The sequence below is a fragment of the Salvelinus namaycush genome, unplaced genomic scaffold (genome assembly GCF_016432855.1).
Source record: "Salvelinus namaycush isolate Seneca unplaced genomic scaffold, SaNama_1.0 Scaffold5, whole genome shotgun sequence".
NCBI lineage: Eukaryota > Metazoa > Chordata > Actinopteri > Salmoniformes > Salmonidae > Salvelinus > Salvelinus namaycush.
The window spans coordinates 35,165-50,124 of record NW_024061197.1 but is presented as its reverse complement, the minus strand read 5'-3'; the positions used below and the strand labels follow the sequence as shown (position 1 = coordinate 50,124).

General features: G+C 42.3%; 1 protein-coding gene across 1 annotated transcript in view; it reads left to right on the top strand.

Moving 5' to 3' along the window:
• Positions 1–1,196: 1,196 nt before the first annotated feature.
• LOC120041667 (H(+)/Cl(-) exchange transporter 7-like) overlaps positions 1,197–14,960 on the top strand; it is a gene marked incomplete at its 3' end in the record, with an annotated part of 47,501 nt that continues 33,737 nt past the window's right edge. The window contains exons 1-2 of the mRNA XM_038986532.1: positions 1,197–1,393; positions 7,635–7,712. Of these exons, the coding sequence (XP_038842460.1) occupies positions 1,283–1,393; positions 7,635–7,712 (189 nt within the window). The remainder of the gene's footprint in view (positions 1,394–7,634; positions 7,713–14,960) is intronic.

Sequence of the window (14,960 nt, the reverse complement as noted above, 5' to 3'; positions counted from 1 at the left end):
TTAATGTGGACCTATATTGAAAGAGGAACACTTCTCTAACCTTAAACAGTGCCACTGACACACTGTAAAATGAGCATGTGAATGAAAGCCATCAATTATTACTTAAAGCAATGTTGTTATATGGCTAAACAAAGACTATTTCATATCATATATACAGTATATTGTTACCCAGCAACAGACAGAGAGAGAGAGACAGACTTAGAGACAGACAGATAGACAGATAGAGACTTAGACAGAGAGAGAGACAGACATACAGAGGCAGACAGAGGGACAGACAGAGAGACAGACATACATAGGTAGACAGAGGGACAGACAGGGACAGACAGACAGGCAGACAGAGAGACAGACAGACAGAGAGAGAGACAGACATACATAGGCAGACAGAGGGACAGACAGGGACAGACAGAGAGACAGACAGACAGAGAGAGAGAGGCAGATTGTTCAGATTGTTCTGTTATAAAGTCAGCAGACCAGCGGCTAGTTGACCAACTGACATCTGATGTCGGTTATTAACATGCTAATAAATCAAGATGATGTCAGTTGGAACTGCTCTCCACTCTACTGGATATATAACAGTCATCATTCATGAGACAAATGATCCTTTATCTTATAAACATTGATTCACTCAGTTCGTTTGTATTTGTTTGTATGTCTTTGTTATGCCTGGTTTTGTCAGTATATTATTTCACTTGAGAGGGAAAAGCATAGTTTTTTTTCTGTAGGCTACTTCAACTATTTCAATTTCCATTTGTAAGACTGCCACAAATACCTAGATTATTCAAAAATTAACCACCAACATGTAAACCATCAGTTCTTCATAATATGACATCGATATCATTGCCTGGCTCTTATGCTGTAAAATATTGGCAAAAATGCGTCTTCCTCTCTGTTTTTGGTCTCAGCTGTCAGTTAGAGAACTATATTTCCCAGAAATCCATGCGAACAACTGTTATGTTTGGCCCTGTGTGCCACCGGTAGAAACCATCACGAGTTCGCTTATGATTTTAGTCATGTGGATTATCTTAATTGTTCCCTCTTCACGTCCTCACTCATCTCTCCTTATCTCCTTTTCAAAACCCATTGGAGGAGATGGTCAGAGGGGCCGGACCTCTGGATTTCTCCTCCAATGGGTTTTCAGAAGGAGACGAGGAGAGAGGACGCGAGGAGGAACTCATTGAGATCATCCCATAGGAAGCTAGAATGAGAGGTAGTTAACCAGACACAACTGTAAATTAAAAACAATCTCACTGATTGAGAGAGTGGAGAACTACCGCAAGTAAGCATGGCCAATATCACGAAGAAAGTGTCGTGGTCGAGCCGGGGTGACGAGTCCGGTGGCGGCGAGAGAACCCCACTTCTCAACGGCTCGGAAGAAGTCCGATACACCAGACAGGTAGGGATAGCATGCTAGCTAGCTAAACTAGCGAACACAAGCCGAACTGTCTAACGTTGCCGTTATGTGCCAGCTCGGTATGCATGATGTTTTCTAAGAGTAAAACATTATGTTATGTTTTGCTATGAGATTAATTATTTAGTTAATTTGCAGTTCTGTAAAAAAACGAGTGCCCCGCTTGTGGTTTGTTGCATACAGGCGTTTGCAAATGCTGCTAACGACAACAAATGCAAACGTCACAGGATGGAGTTGGAGGATGCTTTTCAGACAAGCACGTTTTTAGAAGTTTAACAAATCTATGCCCATTTAACAATATGCCAAAGACTGGCAGACGTAAGAAAAATAGCTACAGAAAATCGTAATCTTCAAACCAGAGTTTCAGAATAGAACCTAATATAATAACAAACACTGAACTCCGACTATTTTTTTTAACTTAATCAGGGAATCAGCCTTTAAGCCTGTAGATTCTGCTCATTGCGTCATTCACCACTTCCTATTAAGTTACACAGGCATTACGACTTGAGTTAGTACTGTTTAATACACGTTACGTAAATTACCCTGGCATTAAAGCAAACATGTTCACTTGAGTTAGTACTACTGACAGTTAGATGTTAATACATGATAACTGAGCTGTTAGTATTACTGACTGTTAGATGTTAATACATGATAACTGAGCTGTTAGATGTTAATACATGATAACTGACTGTTAGATGTTAATACATGATAACTGAGCTGTTAGATGTTAATACATGATAACTGAGCTGTTAGATGTTAATACATGATAACTGAGCTGTTAGATGTTAATACATGATAACTGAGCTGTTAGATGTTAATACATGATAACTGACTGTTAGATGTTAATACATGATAACTGAGCTGTTAGATGTTAATACATGATAACTGACTGTTAGTATTACTGACTGTTAGATGTTAATACATGATAACTGAGCTGTTAGATGTTAATACATGATAACTGAGCTGTTAGTATTACTGACTGTTAGATGTTAATACATGATAACTGAGCTGTTAGTATTACTGACTGTTAGATGTTAATACATGATAACTGAGCTGTTAGATGTTAATACATGATAACTGAGCTGTTAGTATTACTGAGCTGTTAGATGTTAATACATGATAACTGAGCTGTTAGTATTACTGAGCTGTTAGATGTTAATACATGATAACTGAGCTGTTAGTATTACTGACTGTTAGATGTTAATACATGATAACTGAGCTGTTAGTATTACTGACTGTTAGATGTTAATACATGATAACTGAGCTGTTAGTATTACTGACTGTTAGATGTTAATACATGATAACTGACTGTTAGATGTTAATACATGATAACTGAGCTGTTAGTATTACTGACTGTTAGATGTTAATACATGATAACTGAGCTGTTAGATGTTAACACATGATAACTGAGCTGTTAGATGTTAATACATGATAACTGACTGTTAGATGTTAATACATGATAACTGAGCTGTTAGATGTTAATACATGATAACTGAGCTGTTAGATGTTAATACATGATAACTGAGCTGTTAGATGTTAATACATGATAACTGAGCTGTTAGATGTTAATACATGATAACTGACTGTTAGATGTTAATACATGATAACTGAGCTGTTAGATGTTAATACATGATAACTGACTGTTAGTATTACTGACTGTTAGATGTTAATACATGATAACTGAGCTGTTAGATGTTAATACATGATAACTGAGCTGTTAGTACTACTGACTGTTAGATGTTAATACATGATAACTGAGCTGTTAGTATTACTGACTGTTAGATGTTAATACATGATAACTGACTGTTAGATGTTAATACATGATAACTGAGCTGTTAGTATTACTGAGCTGTTAGATGTTAATACATGATAACTGAGCTGTTAGTATTACTGAGCTGTTAGATGTTAATACATGATAACTGAGCTGTTAGTATTACTGACTGTTAGATGTTAATACATGATAACTGAGCTGTTAGTATTACTGACTGTTAGATGTTAATACATGATAACTGAGCTGTTAGTATTACTGACTGTTAGATGTTAATACATGATAACTGACTGTTAGATGTTAATACATGATAACTGAGCTGTTAGTATTACTGACTGTTAGATGTTAATACATGATAACTGAGCTGTTAGATGTTAATACATGATAACTGACTGTTAGATGTTAATACATGATAACTGACTGTTAGATGTTAATACATGATAACTGAGCTGTTAGTATTACTGACTGTTAGATGTTAATACATGATAACTGAGCTGTTAGTATTACTGACTGTTAGATGTTAATACATGATAACTGACTGTTAGATGTTAATACATGATAACTGACTGTTAGATGTTAATACATGATAACTGAGCTGTTAGATGTTAATACATGATAACTGAGCTGTTAGTATTACTGACTGTTAGATGTTAATACATGATAACTGAGCTGTTAGATGTTAATACATGATAACTGACTGTTAGTATTACTGACTGTTAGATGTTAATACATGATAACTGAGCTGTTAGATGTTAATACATGATAACTGAGCTGTTAGATGTTAATACATGATAACTGACTGTTAGATGTTAATACATGATAACTGAGCTGTTAGATGTTAATACATGATAACTGAGCTGTTAGTATTACTGAGCTGTTAGATGTTAATACATGATAACTGACTGTTAGATGTTAATACATGATAACTGACTGTTAGATGTTAATACATGATAACTGAGCTGTTAGTATTACTGACTGTTAGATGTTAATACATGATAACTGAGCTGTTAGATGTTAATACATGATAACTGAGCTGTTAGTATTACTGACTGTTAGATGTTAATACATGATAACTGACTGTTAGATGTTAATACATGATAACTGACTGTTAGATGTTAATACATGATAACTGAGCTGTTAGATGTTAATACATGATAACTGAGCTGTTAGTACTACTGACTGTTAGATGTTAATACATGATAACTGACTGTTAGATGTTAATACATGATAACTGAGCTGTTAGATGTTAATACATGATAACTGAGCTGTTAGTATTACTGACTGTTAGATGTTAATACATGATAACTGAGCTGTTAGTATTACTGACTGTTAGATGTTAATACATGATAACTGACTGTTAGATGTTAATACATGATAACTGAGCTGTTAGTACTACTGACTGTTAGATGTTAATACATGATAACTGAGCTGTTAGATGTTAATACATGATAACTGAGCTGTTAGATGTTAATACATGATAACTGAGCTGTTAGTACTACTGACTGTTAGATGTTAATACATGATAACTGAGCTGTTAGATGTTAATACATGATAACTGAGCTGTTAGATGTTAATACATGATAACTGAGCTGTTAGATGTTAATACATGATAACTGAGCTGTTAGATGTTAATACATGATAACTGACTGTTAGATGTTAATACATGATAACTGACTGTTAGATGTTAATACATGATAACTGAGCTGTTAGTATTACTGACTGTTAGATGTTAATACATGATAACTGACTGTTAGATGTTAATACATGATAACTGAGCTGTTAGTATTACTGACTGTTAGATGTTAATACATGATAACTGAGCTGTTAGTACTACTGACTGTTAGATGTTAATACATGATAACTGAGCTGTTAGATGTTAATACATGATAACTGAGATGTTAGATGTTAATACATGATAACTGACTGTTAGATGTTAATACATGATAACTGACTGTTAGATGTTAATACATGATAACTGAGCTGTTAGATGTTAATACATGATAACTGAGCTGTTAGATGTTAATACATGATAACTGAGCTGTTAGTACTACTGACTGTTAGATGTTAATACATGATAACTGAGCTGTTAGTATTACTGACTGTTAGATGTTAATACATGATAACTGAGCTGTTAGATGTTAATACATGATAACTGACTGTTAGTATGATAACTGAGCTGTTAGTACTACTGACTGTTAGATGTTAATACATGATAACTGACTGTTAGATGTTAATACATGATAACTGACTGTTAGATGTTAATACATGATAACTGACTGTTAGATGTTAATACATGATAACTGAGCTGTTAGATGTTAATACATGATAACTGACTGTTAGATGTTAATACATGATAACTGACTGTTAGATGTTAATACATGATTACTGACTGTTAGATGTTAATACATGATAACTGAGCTGTTAGATGTTAATACATGATAACTGAGCTGTTAGTATTACTGACTGTTAGATGTTAATACATGATAACTGACTGTTAGATGTTAATACATGATAACTGAGCTGTTAGATGTTAATACATGATAACTGACTGTTAGATGTTAATACATGATAACTGAGCTGTTAGATGTTAATACATGATAACTGAGCTGTTAGATGTTAATACATGATAACTGACTGTTAGATGTTAATACATGATAACTGAGCTGTTAGATGTTAATACATGATAACTGAGCTGTTAGTATTACTGACTGTTAGATGTTAATACATGATAACTGAGCTGTTAGTACTACTGACTGCTGAATGTCAATACATGTTATGTAAATTACACAGGAATTACACACATCTTAACTTGTCCAGTAAAACTGACTGCTATCAACTATGCCTAAATGTTACATGTTAACTTAGTGATGCTAAATGTTACATGTTAACTTAGTGATGCTAAATGTTACATGTTAACTTAGTGATGCTAAATGTTACATGTTAACTTAGTGATGCTAAATGTTACATGTTAAATTGAAGACACACAGACGTACAGTTGAAGTCGGAAGTTTACATACACCTTAGCCAAATACATTTAAACTCAGTTTTTCACAATTCCTGACATTTAATCCTAGTACAAATTCCCTGTCTTAGGTCAGTTAGGATCACCGCTTTTTTTTAAGGATGTGAAATGTCAGAATAATAGTAGAGAGAATGATTTATTTCAGCTTTTATTTCTTTCATCACATTCCCAGTGGGTCAGAAGTTTGGAAGTATGCTTGGGGTCATTGTCCATTTGGAAGACCCATTTTGCGACCCAAGATTTAACTTCCTGACTGATGTCTTGAGATGTTGCTTCAATATATCCACATAATTTTCCATCCTCATGATGCCATATATTGTGTGAAGTGCACCAGTCCCTCCTGCAGCAAAGCACCCCCACAACATGATGCTGCCACCCCCGTGCTTCACGGTTGGGATGGTATTCTTCGGCTTGCAAGCCTCCCCCTTTTTCCTCCAAACATAACGATGGTTGTAATGGCCAAACAGTTCTATTTTTGTTTCATCAGACCAGAGGACATTTCTCCAAAAAGTATGATCTTTGTCCCTATATGCAGTTGCAAACCGTAGTCTGGCTTTTTTATAGTGGTTTTGGAGCAGTGGCTTCTTCCTTGCTGAGTGGCCTTTCAGGTCATGTCGATATAGGACTCGTTTTACCGTGGACATCGATACATTTGTACCTGTTTCCACCAGCATCTTCACAAGGTCCTCTGCTGTTGTTCTCGGATTTATTTACACTTTTTGCACCAAAGTACGTTCATCTCTAGGAGACAGAACGCGTCTCCTTCCTGAGCGGTATGACGGCTGCGTGGTCCCATGGTGTATATACTTGCGTACTATTGTTTGTACAGATGAACGTGGTACCTTCAGGCGTTTGGAAATTGCTCCTAAGGATGAACCAGACTTGTGGAGGTCCACAATTTTTTTTCAGAGGTCTTGGCTGATTTCTTTTGATTTCCCCATGATGTCTAGCAAAGAGGCACTGAGTTTGAAGGTAGGCCTTGAAATACATCCACAGGTATACCTCCAATTGACTCAAACTATGACAATTAGCCTATCAGAAGTTTCTAAAGCCATGACATAATTTTCTGGAATTTTCCAAGCTGTTTAAAGTCACAGTCAACTTAGTGTATGTACTTCTGACCCACTGGAATTGTGATACAGTGAAATAATCTGTCTGTAAACAATTGTTGAAAAAATAACTTGTGTCATGCACAAAGTAGATGTCCAAACCGACTTGACAATACTATCGTTTGTTAACAAGTGGTTGAAAAACGAGTTTTAATGACTCCAACCTAAGTGTATGTAAACTTTCGACTTCAACCGTACTTTTTTCCACAGACATTACACATGTTAATTTAGTGATACTAAATGTTAACTAGGCCTACATGTTTACATTGAAGAAACATAGACAGATCTTTCTAATTCTCTGTAATGTGTAATGTGTTTGGTCCATAGTTGTCCGGGGACGGTGGTATGTTTCACATAGGCAGACTGAGCACGGTGGATCTGGAGGAGGATATGACGTCAGACGAGGTAACGTTCAGCTTTCTATCAATGTGACATCTCATCCGTCCACAGCAGTCTAACACGCTGACCAAACTGGCTGCAGCAGTCTAACACGCTGACCAAACTGGCTGCTGCAGCAGTCTAACACGCTGACCAAACTGGCTGCTGCAGCAGTCTAACACGCTGACCAAACTGGCTGCAGCAGTCTAACACGCTGACCAAACTGGCTGCTGCTGCAGTCTAACACGCTGACCAAACTGGCTGCAGCAGTCTAACACGCTGACCAAACTGGCTGCTGCAGCAGTCTAACATGCTGACCAAACTGGCTGCTGCTGCAGTCTAACACGCTGACCAAACTGGCTGCAGCAGTCTAACACGCTGACCAAACTGGCTGCTGCTGCAGTCTAACACGCTGACCAAACTGGCTGCAGCAGTCTAACACGCTGACCAAACTGGCTGCAGCAGTCTAACACGCTGACCAAACTGGCTGCAGCAGTCTAACACGCTGACCAAACTGGCTGCAGCAGTCTAACACGCTGACCAAACTGGCTGCAGCAGTCTAACACGCTGACCAAACTGGCTGCAGCAGTCTAACACGCTGACCAAACTGGCTGCAGCAGTCTAACACGCTGACCAAACTGGCTGCAGCAGTCTAACACGCTGACCAAACTGGCTGCTGCTGCAGTCTAACACGCTGACCAAACTGGCTGCTGCTGCAGTCTAACACGCTGACCAAACTGGCTGCTGCTGCAGTCTAACACGCTGACCAAACTGGCTGCTGCAGCAGTCTAACACGCTGACCAAACTGGCTGCTGCTGCAGTCTAACATGCTGACCAAACTGGCTGCAGCAGTCTAACACGCTGACCAAACTGGCTGCAGCAGTCTAACACGCTGACCAAACTGGCTGCTGCAGCAGTCTAACACGCTGACCAAACTGGCTGCTGCTGCAGTCTAACACGCTGACCAAACTGGCTGCTGCAGCAGTCTAACATGCTGACCAAACTGGCTGCTGCAGCAGTCTAACACGCTGACCAAACTGGCTGCTGCTGCAGTCTAACACGCTGACCAAACTGGCTGCAGCAGTCTAACACGCTGACCAAACTGGCTGCTGCTGCAGTCTAACACGCTGATCAAACTGGCTGCTGCTGCAGTCTAACACGCTGACCAAACTGGCTGCTGCTGCAGTCTAACACGCTGACCAAACTGGCTGCTGCTGCAGTCTAACATGCTGACCAAACTGGCTGCTGCAGTCTAACACGCTGATCAAACTGGCTGCAGCAGTCTAACACGCTGACCAAACTGGCTGCAGCAGCAGTCTAACATGCTGACCAAACTGGCTGCTGCTGCAGTCTAACATGCTGACCAAACTGGCTGCTGCAGCAGTCTAACACGCTGACCAAACTGGCTGCTGCTGCAGTCTAACATGCTGACCAAACTGGCTGCTGCTGCAGTCTTACATGCTGACCAAACTGGCTGCTGCTGCAGTCTAACATGCTGACCAAACTGGCTGCTGCTGCAGTCTAACATGCTGACCAAACTGGCTGCTGCTGCAGTCTAACATGCTGACCAAACTGGCTGCTGCTGCAGTCTAACATGCTGACCAAACTGGCTGCTGCTGCAGTCTAACACGCTGACCAAACTGGCTGCTGCAGTCTAACACGCTGACCAAACTGGCTGCTGCAGCCTAACATGCTGACCAAACTGGCTGCTGCAGCAGTCTAACACGCTGACCAAACTGGCTGCTGCAGTCTAACATGCTGACCAAACTGGCTGCAGCAGTCTAACATGCTGACCAAACTGGCTGCTGCTGCAGTCTAACATGCTGACCAAACTGGCTGCAGCAGCAGTCTAACATGCTGACCAAACTGGCTGCAGCAGCAGTCTAACATGCTGACCAAACTGGCTGCAGCAGTCTAACATGCTGACCAAACTGGCTGCAGCAGCAGTCTAACACGCTGACCAGACCGGACACGTCGCGTGCGCGAGCGTCGCAAAATAAATGTAGAAATCCATGTTATTCTATTACTGCAGCTACACTGCTCGCGCCAACGAGTGTCTGCGTTGCCAAGGGCTAAAATATAACTCCTTTCTATTTGTGACGCAGATTGCGCTGAAAGTCCTGCCTCTCCCATCTCCTCATTGGTTTATAGACGCAGGTACCCATGTGCCATCTCCTCATTGGTTATACCCACGTGGGTGATTGAAAGACGAACTGTTTTGCCGATCGTCGTGGTAATACTATGAAAGTTTAGATGCCGATCACCATATAAGTTCAAATATGAAAGTGCTTGGAAGGAGGAGAGATGACTAGAAACGATTCGGTTTGCCGTTTTATGTGTGGATTAATTGTCGGAGTAGAGGCCCTTGTGCATTTCAGGTAAAATAGCAACTCAATGTTCATATCCCAGGACAAATTATCTAGCAACAGCAAGCTAGCTAAATAGGACAAATTAGCTAGCAAGTGCAAGCTAACTAGCAAAATTGCCATACATGTTTAATGCTTTTCGACCTGTCCCCAAATTAATGTCATTGGTTCAGAGTTTGTTTTGATATTTTAACCTGCGTGTCGTGATCGCGTTTGGTGTGGGGGGGCAAAATACATTTATGCACGATAGCGCACAATGACGCACGCCCGCAGTCGGTTTGGGTTCCGTGTTACACGCTGACCAAACTGGCTGCGTTGTGAGTGCGAGTATTTCTAAATAAAGGTACACATAGTGCCTTCAGGAAGTATTCATACCCCTTGACATTTTGTTGTGTTTACAGCCTGAAGTCAACATGTTTTAGATTGCACACAGTACCCTGTAATGACAGTGAAAACATGTTTTTTAGACTTTATTGAAAATGAAATACAGAAATATCTCATTTACTTAACTATTCACACCTCTGAGTCAGTACTTGTTAGAATCACCTTTGGCAACAATTACAGCTGTGTGTTTTTCTGGGTAAGTTTCTGGGTAACCCGGGTCCTGTGACTGTGAACCCAACACAGGCTTAGCCGTTACGAACCCGGGTCCAGTGACTGTGAACCCAACACAGGCTTAGCCGTTACGAACCCGGGTCCAGTGACTGTGAACCCAACACAGGCTTAGCCGTTACGAACCTGGGTCCCGAGACTGTGAACCCAACACAGGCTTAGCCGTTAAGAACCCGGGTCCCGTGACTGTGAACCCAACACAGGCTTAGCCGTTAAGAACCCGGGTCCCGTGACTGTGACCCCAACACAGGCTTAGCCGTTACGAACCCGGGTCCCGTGACTGTGACCCCAACACAGGCTTAGCCGTTACGAACCCGGGTCCCGTGACTGTGAACCCAACACAGGCTTAGCCGTTACGAACCCGGGTCCCGTGACTGTGAACCCAACACAGGCTTAGCCGTTACGAACCCGGGTCCTGTGACTGTCAACCCAACACAGGCTTAGCCGTTACGAACCCGGGTCCAGTGACTGTCAACCCAACACAGGCTTAGCCGTTACGAACCCGGGTCCTGTGACTGTCAACCCAACACAGGATTAGCCACTACGAACCCGGGTCCTGTGACTGTCAACCCAACACAGGCTTAGCCACTACGAACCCGGGTCCTGTGACTGTGAACCCAACACAGGCTTAGCCGTAACGAACCCGGGTCCAGTGACTGTGAACCCAACACAGGCTTAGCCGTTACGAACCCGGGTCCCGTGACTGTGACCCCAACACAGGCTTAGCCGTTACGAACCCGGGTCCCGTGACTGTGACCCCAACACAGGCTTAGCCGTTAAGAACACGGGTCCCGTGACTGTGAACCCAACACAGGCTTAGCCATTACGAACCCGGGTCCCGTGACTGTGAACCGAACACAGGCTTAGCCGTTACGAACCCGGGTCCCGTGACTGTGAACCGAACACAGGCGAAATGAAAACACGAAGCAGACCAAACTCGTTGGTCTTTTTTCAAAACCTGCTGTATATATAACATTGTGTGGCATTTCTTGGAAAATACATGACTCTGGATGACAACATAATGCTGGTCGTTTCCAACATCAGGGCTGTTTTCCTAAAGAAGTTTATATATAATCTGCAGAAGATCAACTGAGTGTGACAGTCTAATTCCAGTACAGTGTTTCAGGCCTACTAAAACCTGGGGAACAAGTTGTGGATCTAGCTAGTCTATTAATAAACACGGCCTCTAAATAGAACAATTGTGTGGTCTTAATACTTCCTACAAGCCTGACTGTAATCCTCTGCAGCAGGCCTACAAGCCTGACTGTAATCCTCTGCAGCAGGCCTACAAGCCTGACTGTAATCCACTGCAGCAGGCCTAGAAGCCTGACTGTAATCCACTGCAGCAGGCCTACAAGCCTGACTGTAATCCACTGCAGCAGGCCTACAAGCCTGACTGTAATCCACTGCAGCAGGCCTACAAGCCAGACTGTAATCCACTGCAGCAGGCCTACAAGCCTGACTGTAATCTACTGCAGCAGGTCTACAAGCCTGACTGTATTCCACTGCAGCAGGCCTACAAGCCAGACTGTAATCCACTGCAGCAGGCCTACAAGCCAGACTGTAATCCACTGCAGCAGGCCTACAAGCCAGACTGTAATCCACTGCAGCAGGTCTACAAGCCTGACTGTAATCCACTGCAGCAGGCCTAGAAGCCTGACTGTAATCCACTGCAGCAGGCCTACAAGCCTGACTGTAATCCACTGCAGCAGGTCTAGAAGCCTGACTGTAATCCACTGCAGCAGGCCTACAAGCCTGACTGTAATCCACTGCAGCAGGCCTACAAGCCTGACTGTAATCCACTGCAGCAGGCCTACAAGCCAGACTGTAATCCACTGCAGCAGGCCTACAAGCCTGACTGTAATCCACTGCAGCAGGTCTACAAACCTGACTGTAATCCACTGCAGCAGGCCTACAAGCCAGACTGTAATCCACTGCAGCAGGCCTACAAGCCAGACTGTAATCCACTGCAGCAGGCCTACAAGCCAGACTGTAATCCACTGCAGCAGGTCTACAAGCCTGACTGTAATCCACTGCAGCAGGCCTACAAGCCTGACTGTAATCCACTGCAGCAGGCCTACAAGCCTGACTGTAATCCACTGCAGCAGGCCTACAAGCCTGACTGTAATCCACTGCAGCAGGCCTACAAGCCTGACTGTAATCCACTGCAGCAGGCCTACAAGCCTGACTGTAATCCACTGCAGCAGGCCTAGAAGCCTAACTGTAATCCACTGCAGCAGGCCTAGAAGCCTGACTGTAATCCTCTGCAGCAGGTCTACGAGCCTGACTGTAATCCTCTGCAGCAGGTCTACGAGCCTGACTGTAATCCTCTGCAGCAGGCCTACGAGCCTGACTGTAATCCTCTGCAGCAGGCCTACGAGCCTGACTGTAATCCTCTGCAGCAGGCCTACGAGCCTGACTGTAATCCACTGCAGCAGGCCTACAAGCCTGACTGTAATCCACTGCAGCAGGCCTACAAGCCTGACTGTAATCCACTGCAGCAGGCCTACAAGCCTGACTGTAATCCACTGCAGCAGGCCTAGAAGCCTGACTGTAATCCACTGCAGCAGGCCTACAAGCCTGACTGTAATCCACTGCAGCAGGCCTACAAGCCTGACTGTAATCCACTGCAGCAGGCCTAGAAGCCTGATTTAGCAGTCTGAATTTGGATTCAACCATTGCAAAATGATCTGACAGTAAACAAGACGACTAACCAACAGCCAGCCAGTCTGAGTCATGGGCTCTGTAAAGCACGAGTTTGGAAAATCCATGCCCAGTTTTAGTTCCACTTCAAGCTATTCCTGTGTTTGGCAATCCTGCCCTGTTCTGGTAATCTATGGTCATTCTGCCCCCCCACTAGGAGAAGTAAAACTCAGAATGACCATAGATTAGGTCTACAAGGGGGGGTCTAGTGAAGCTTTCTCCCCTGGGTTCTGAAATGTTTTGTCCAAGGAGCTCTATTTTAGTGGACTGGTACGTTCTAATTCCTTGATTCTAAAATACACAGCGAAATGATTGGATACTTTATCGTGTGTACCTCCCAGATTGATTTTATTGTTGTTGTCATATTGTGTAGAGATGCAATTTTACAATTTTAAATGACTGAAACCGTGTGAATTCTATTGATGGGGGGGCGGGTGGATTTGATGGGATATTACTTTTGACGATATCACAATATTATTTTCGCGCTAGTTGGCTGTACCTGCAGCAAAACCCCATTTTTTTTTTTTTTTTCTTCATAGCTCGTACTCCATTTCTTAAAAAAAAATAGGAAGCACTTTTATTTCCACGATTTGATCAAAACTTGCTTTTCCATTGGCTCTCTCTTCATTAGCTCTGACATGGTAGGAAAGCTCTGACATGGTAGGAGAGCTCTGGCATGGTAGGAGAGCTCTGACATGGTAGGAAAGCTCTGACATGGTAGGAGAGCTCTGACATGGTAGGAGAGCTCTGACATGGTAGGAGAGCTCTGACATGGTAGGAAAGCTCTGACATGGTAGGAAAGCTCTGACATGGTAGGAGAGCTCTGACATGGTAGGAAAGCTCTGACATGGTAGGAAAGCTCTGACATGGTAGGAAAGCTCTGACATGGTAGGAAAGCTCTGGCATGGTAGGAAAGGAAACCTGGTAAATCCTTTGGTTTATTTGTCCCAATGCGGTACCATGGACATATATCCATCCACCTTGTATGATTTATGAATGGCAAAGGTATGTAGTAAATCAACTTTATTCAGTCAGTTCAAAACCTTTCATTAACTAGTCAACACTTGCTGTTCAGCTGTCGATCAAAGCATAGTAAATAGCCTACAACTATGCATGTCTGGTTATGTGAAACTCGCAAAAGGAAATAAATGAATGTGCCAGAAAACAATAATTAAGGCTAAGTGGAGGATTTAGACTCATCGTTAACACATTACATGGGACGTGCAAATTCACCAGCAACATGCTCACTCCCTTTAGTGTAAAGACATTTGACTGTAACCAACCATAGCTCACACAAATTATACCCGGAAGGTGGGACAGACCGCAGACTGCGTTTCCCTGTCATCGCTGGCTTTGTGACTGACAGGCGCCTATCCTATCAATAGATCTCTAGGAGATGCATATCATTCATTCTAACGGGAGAGGGCTCGAAGGACTAGCGTATTGAACGGTTTAAAGAGATACTTTGGGAAGCCCTTTATCTACTTCACCAGAGTCCGATGAAGTCGTGGATACCATTTTTATGTCTCTGTGTCCAGTTTGAAAGAAGTTGCTAACTAGCATTAGCGCAATGCCTGGAAATCTATGGTAACTG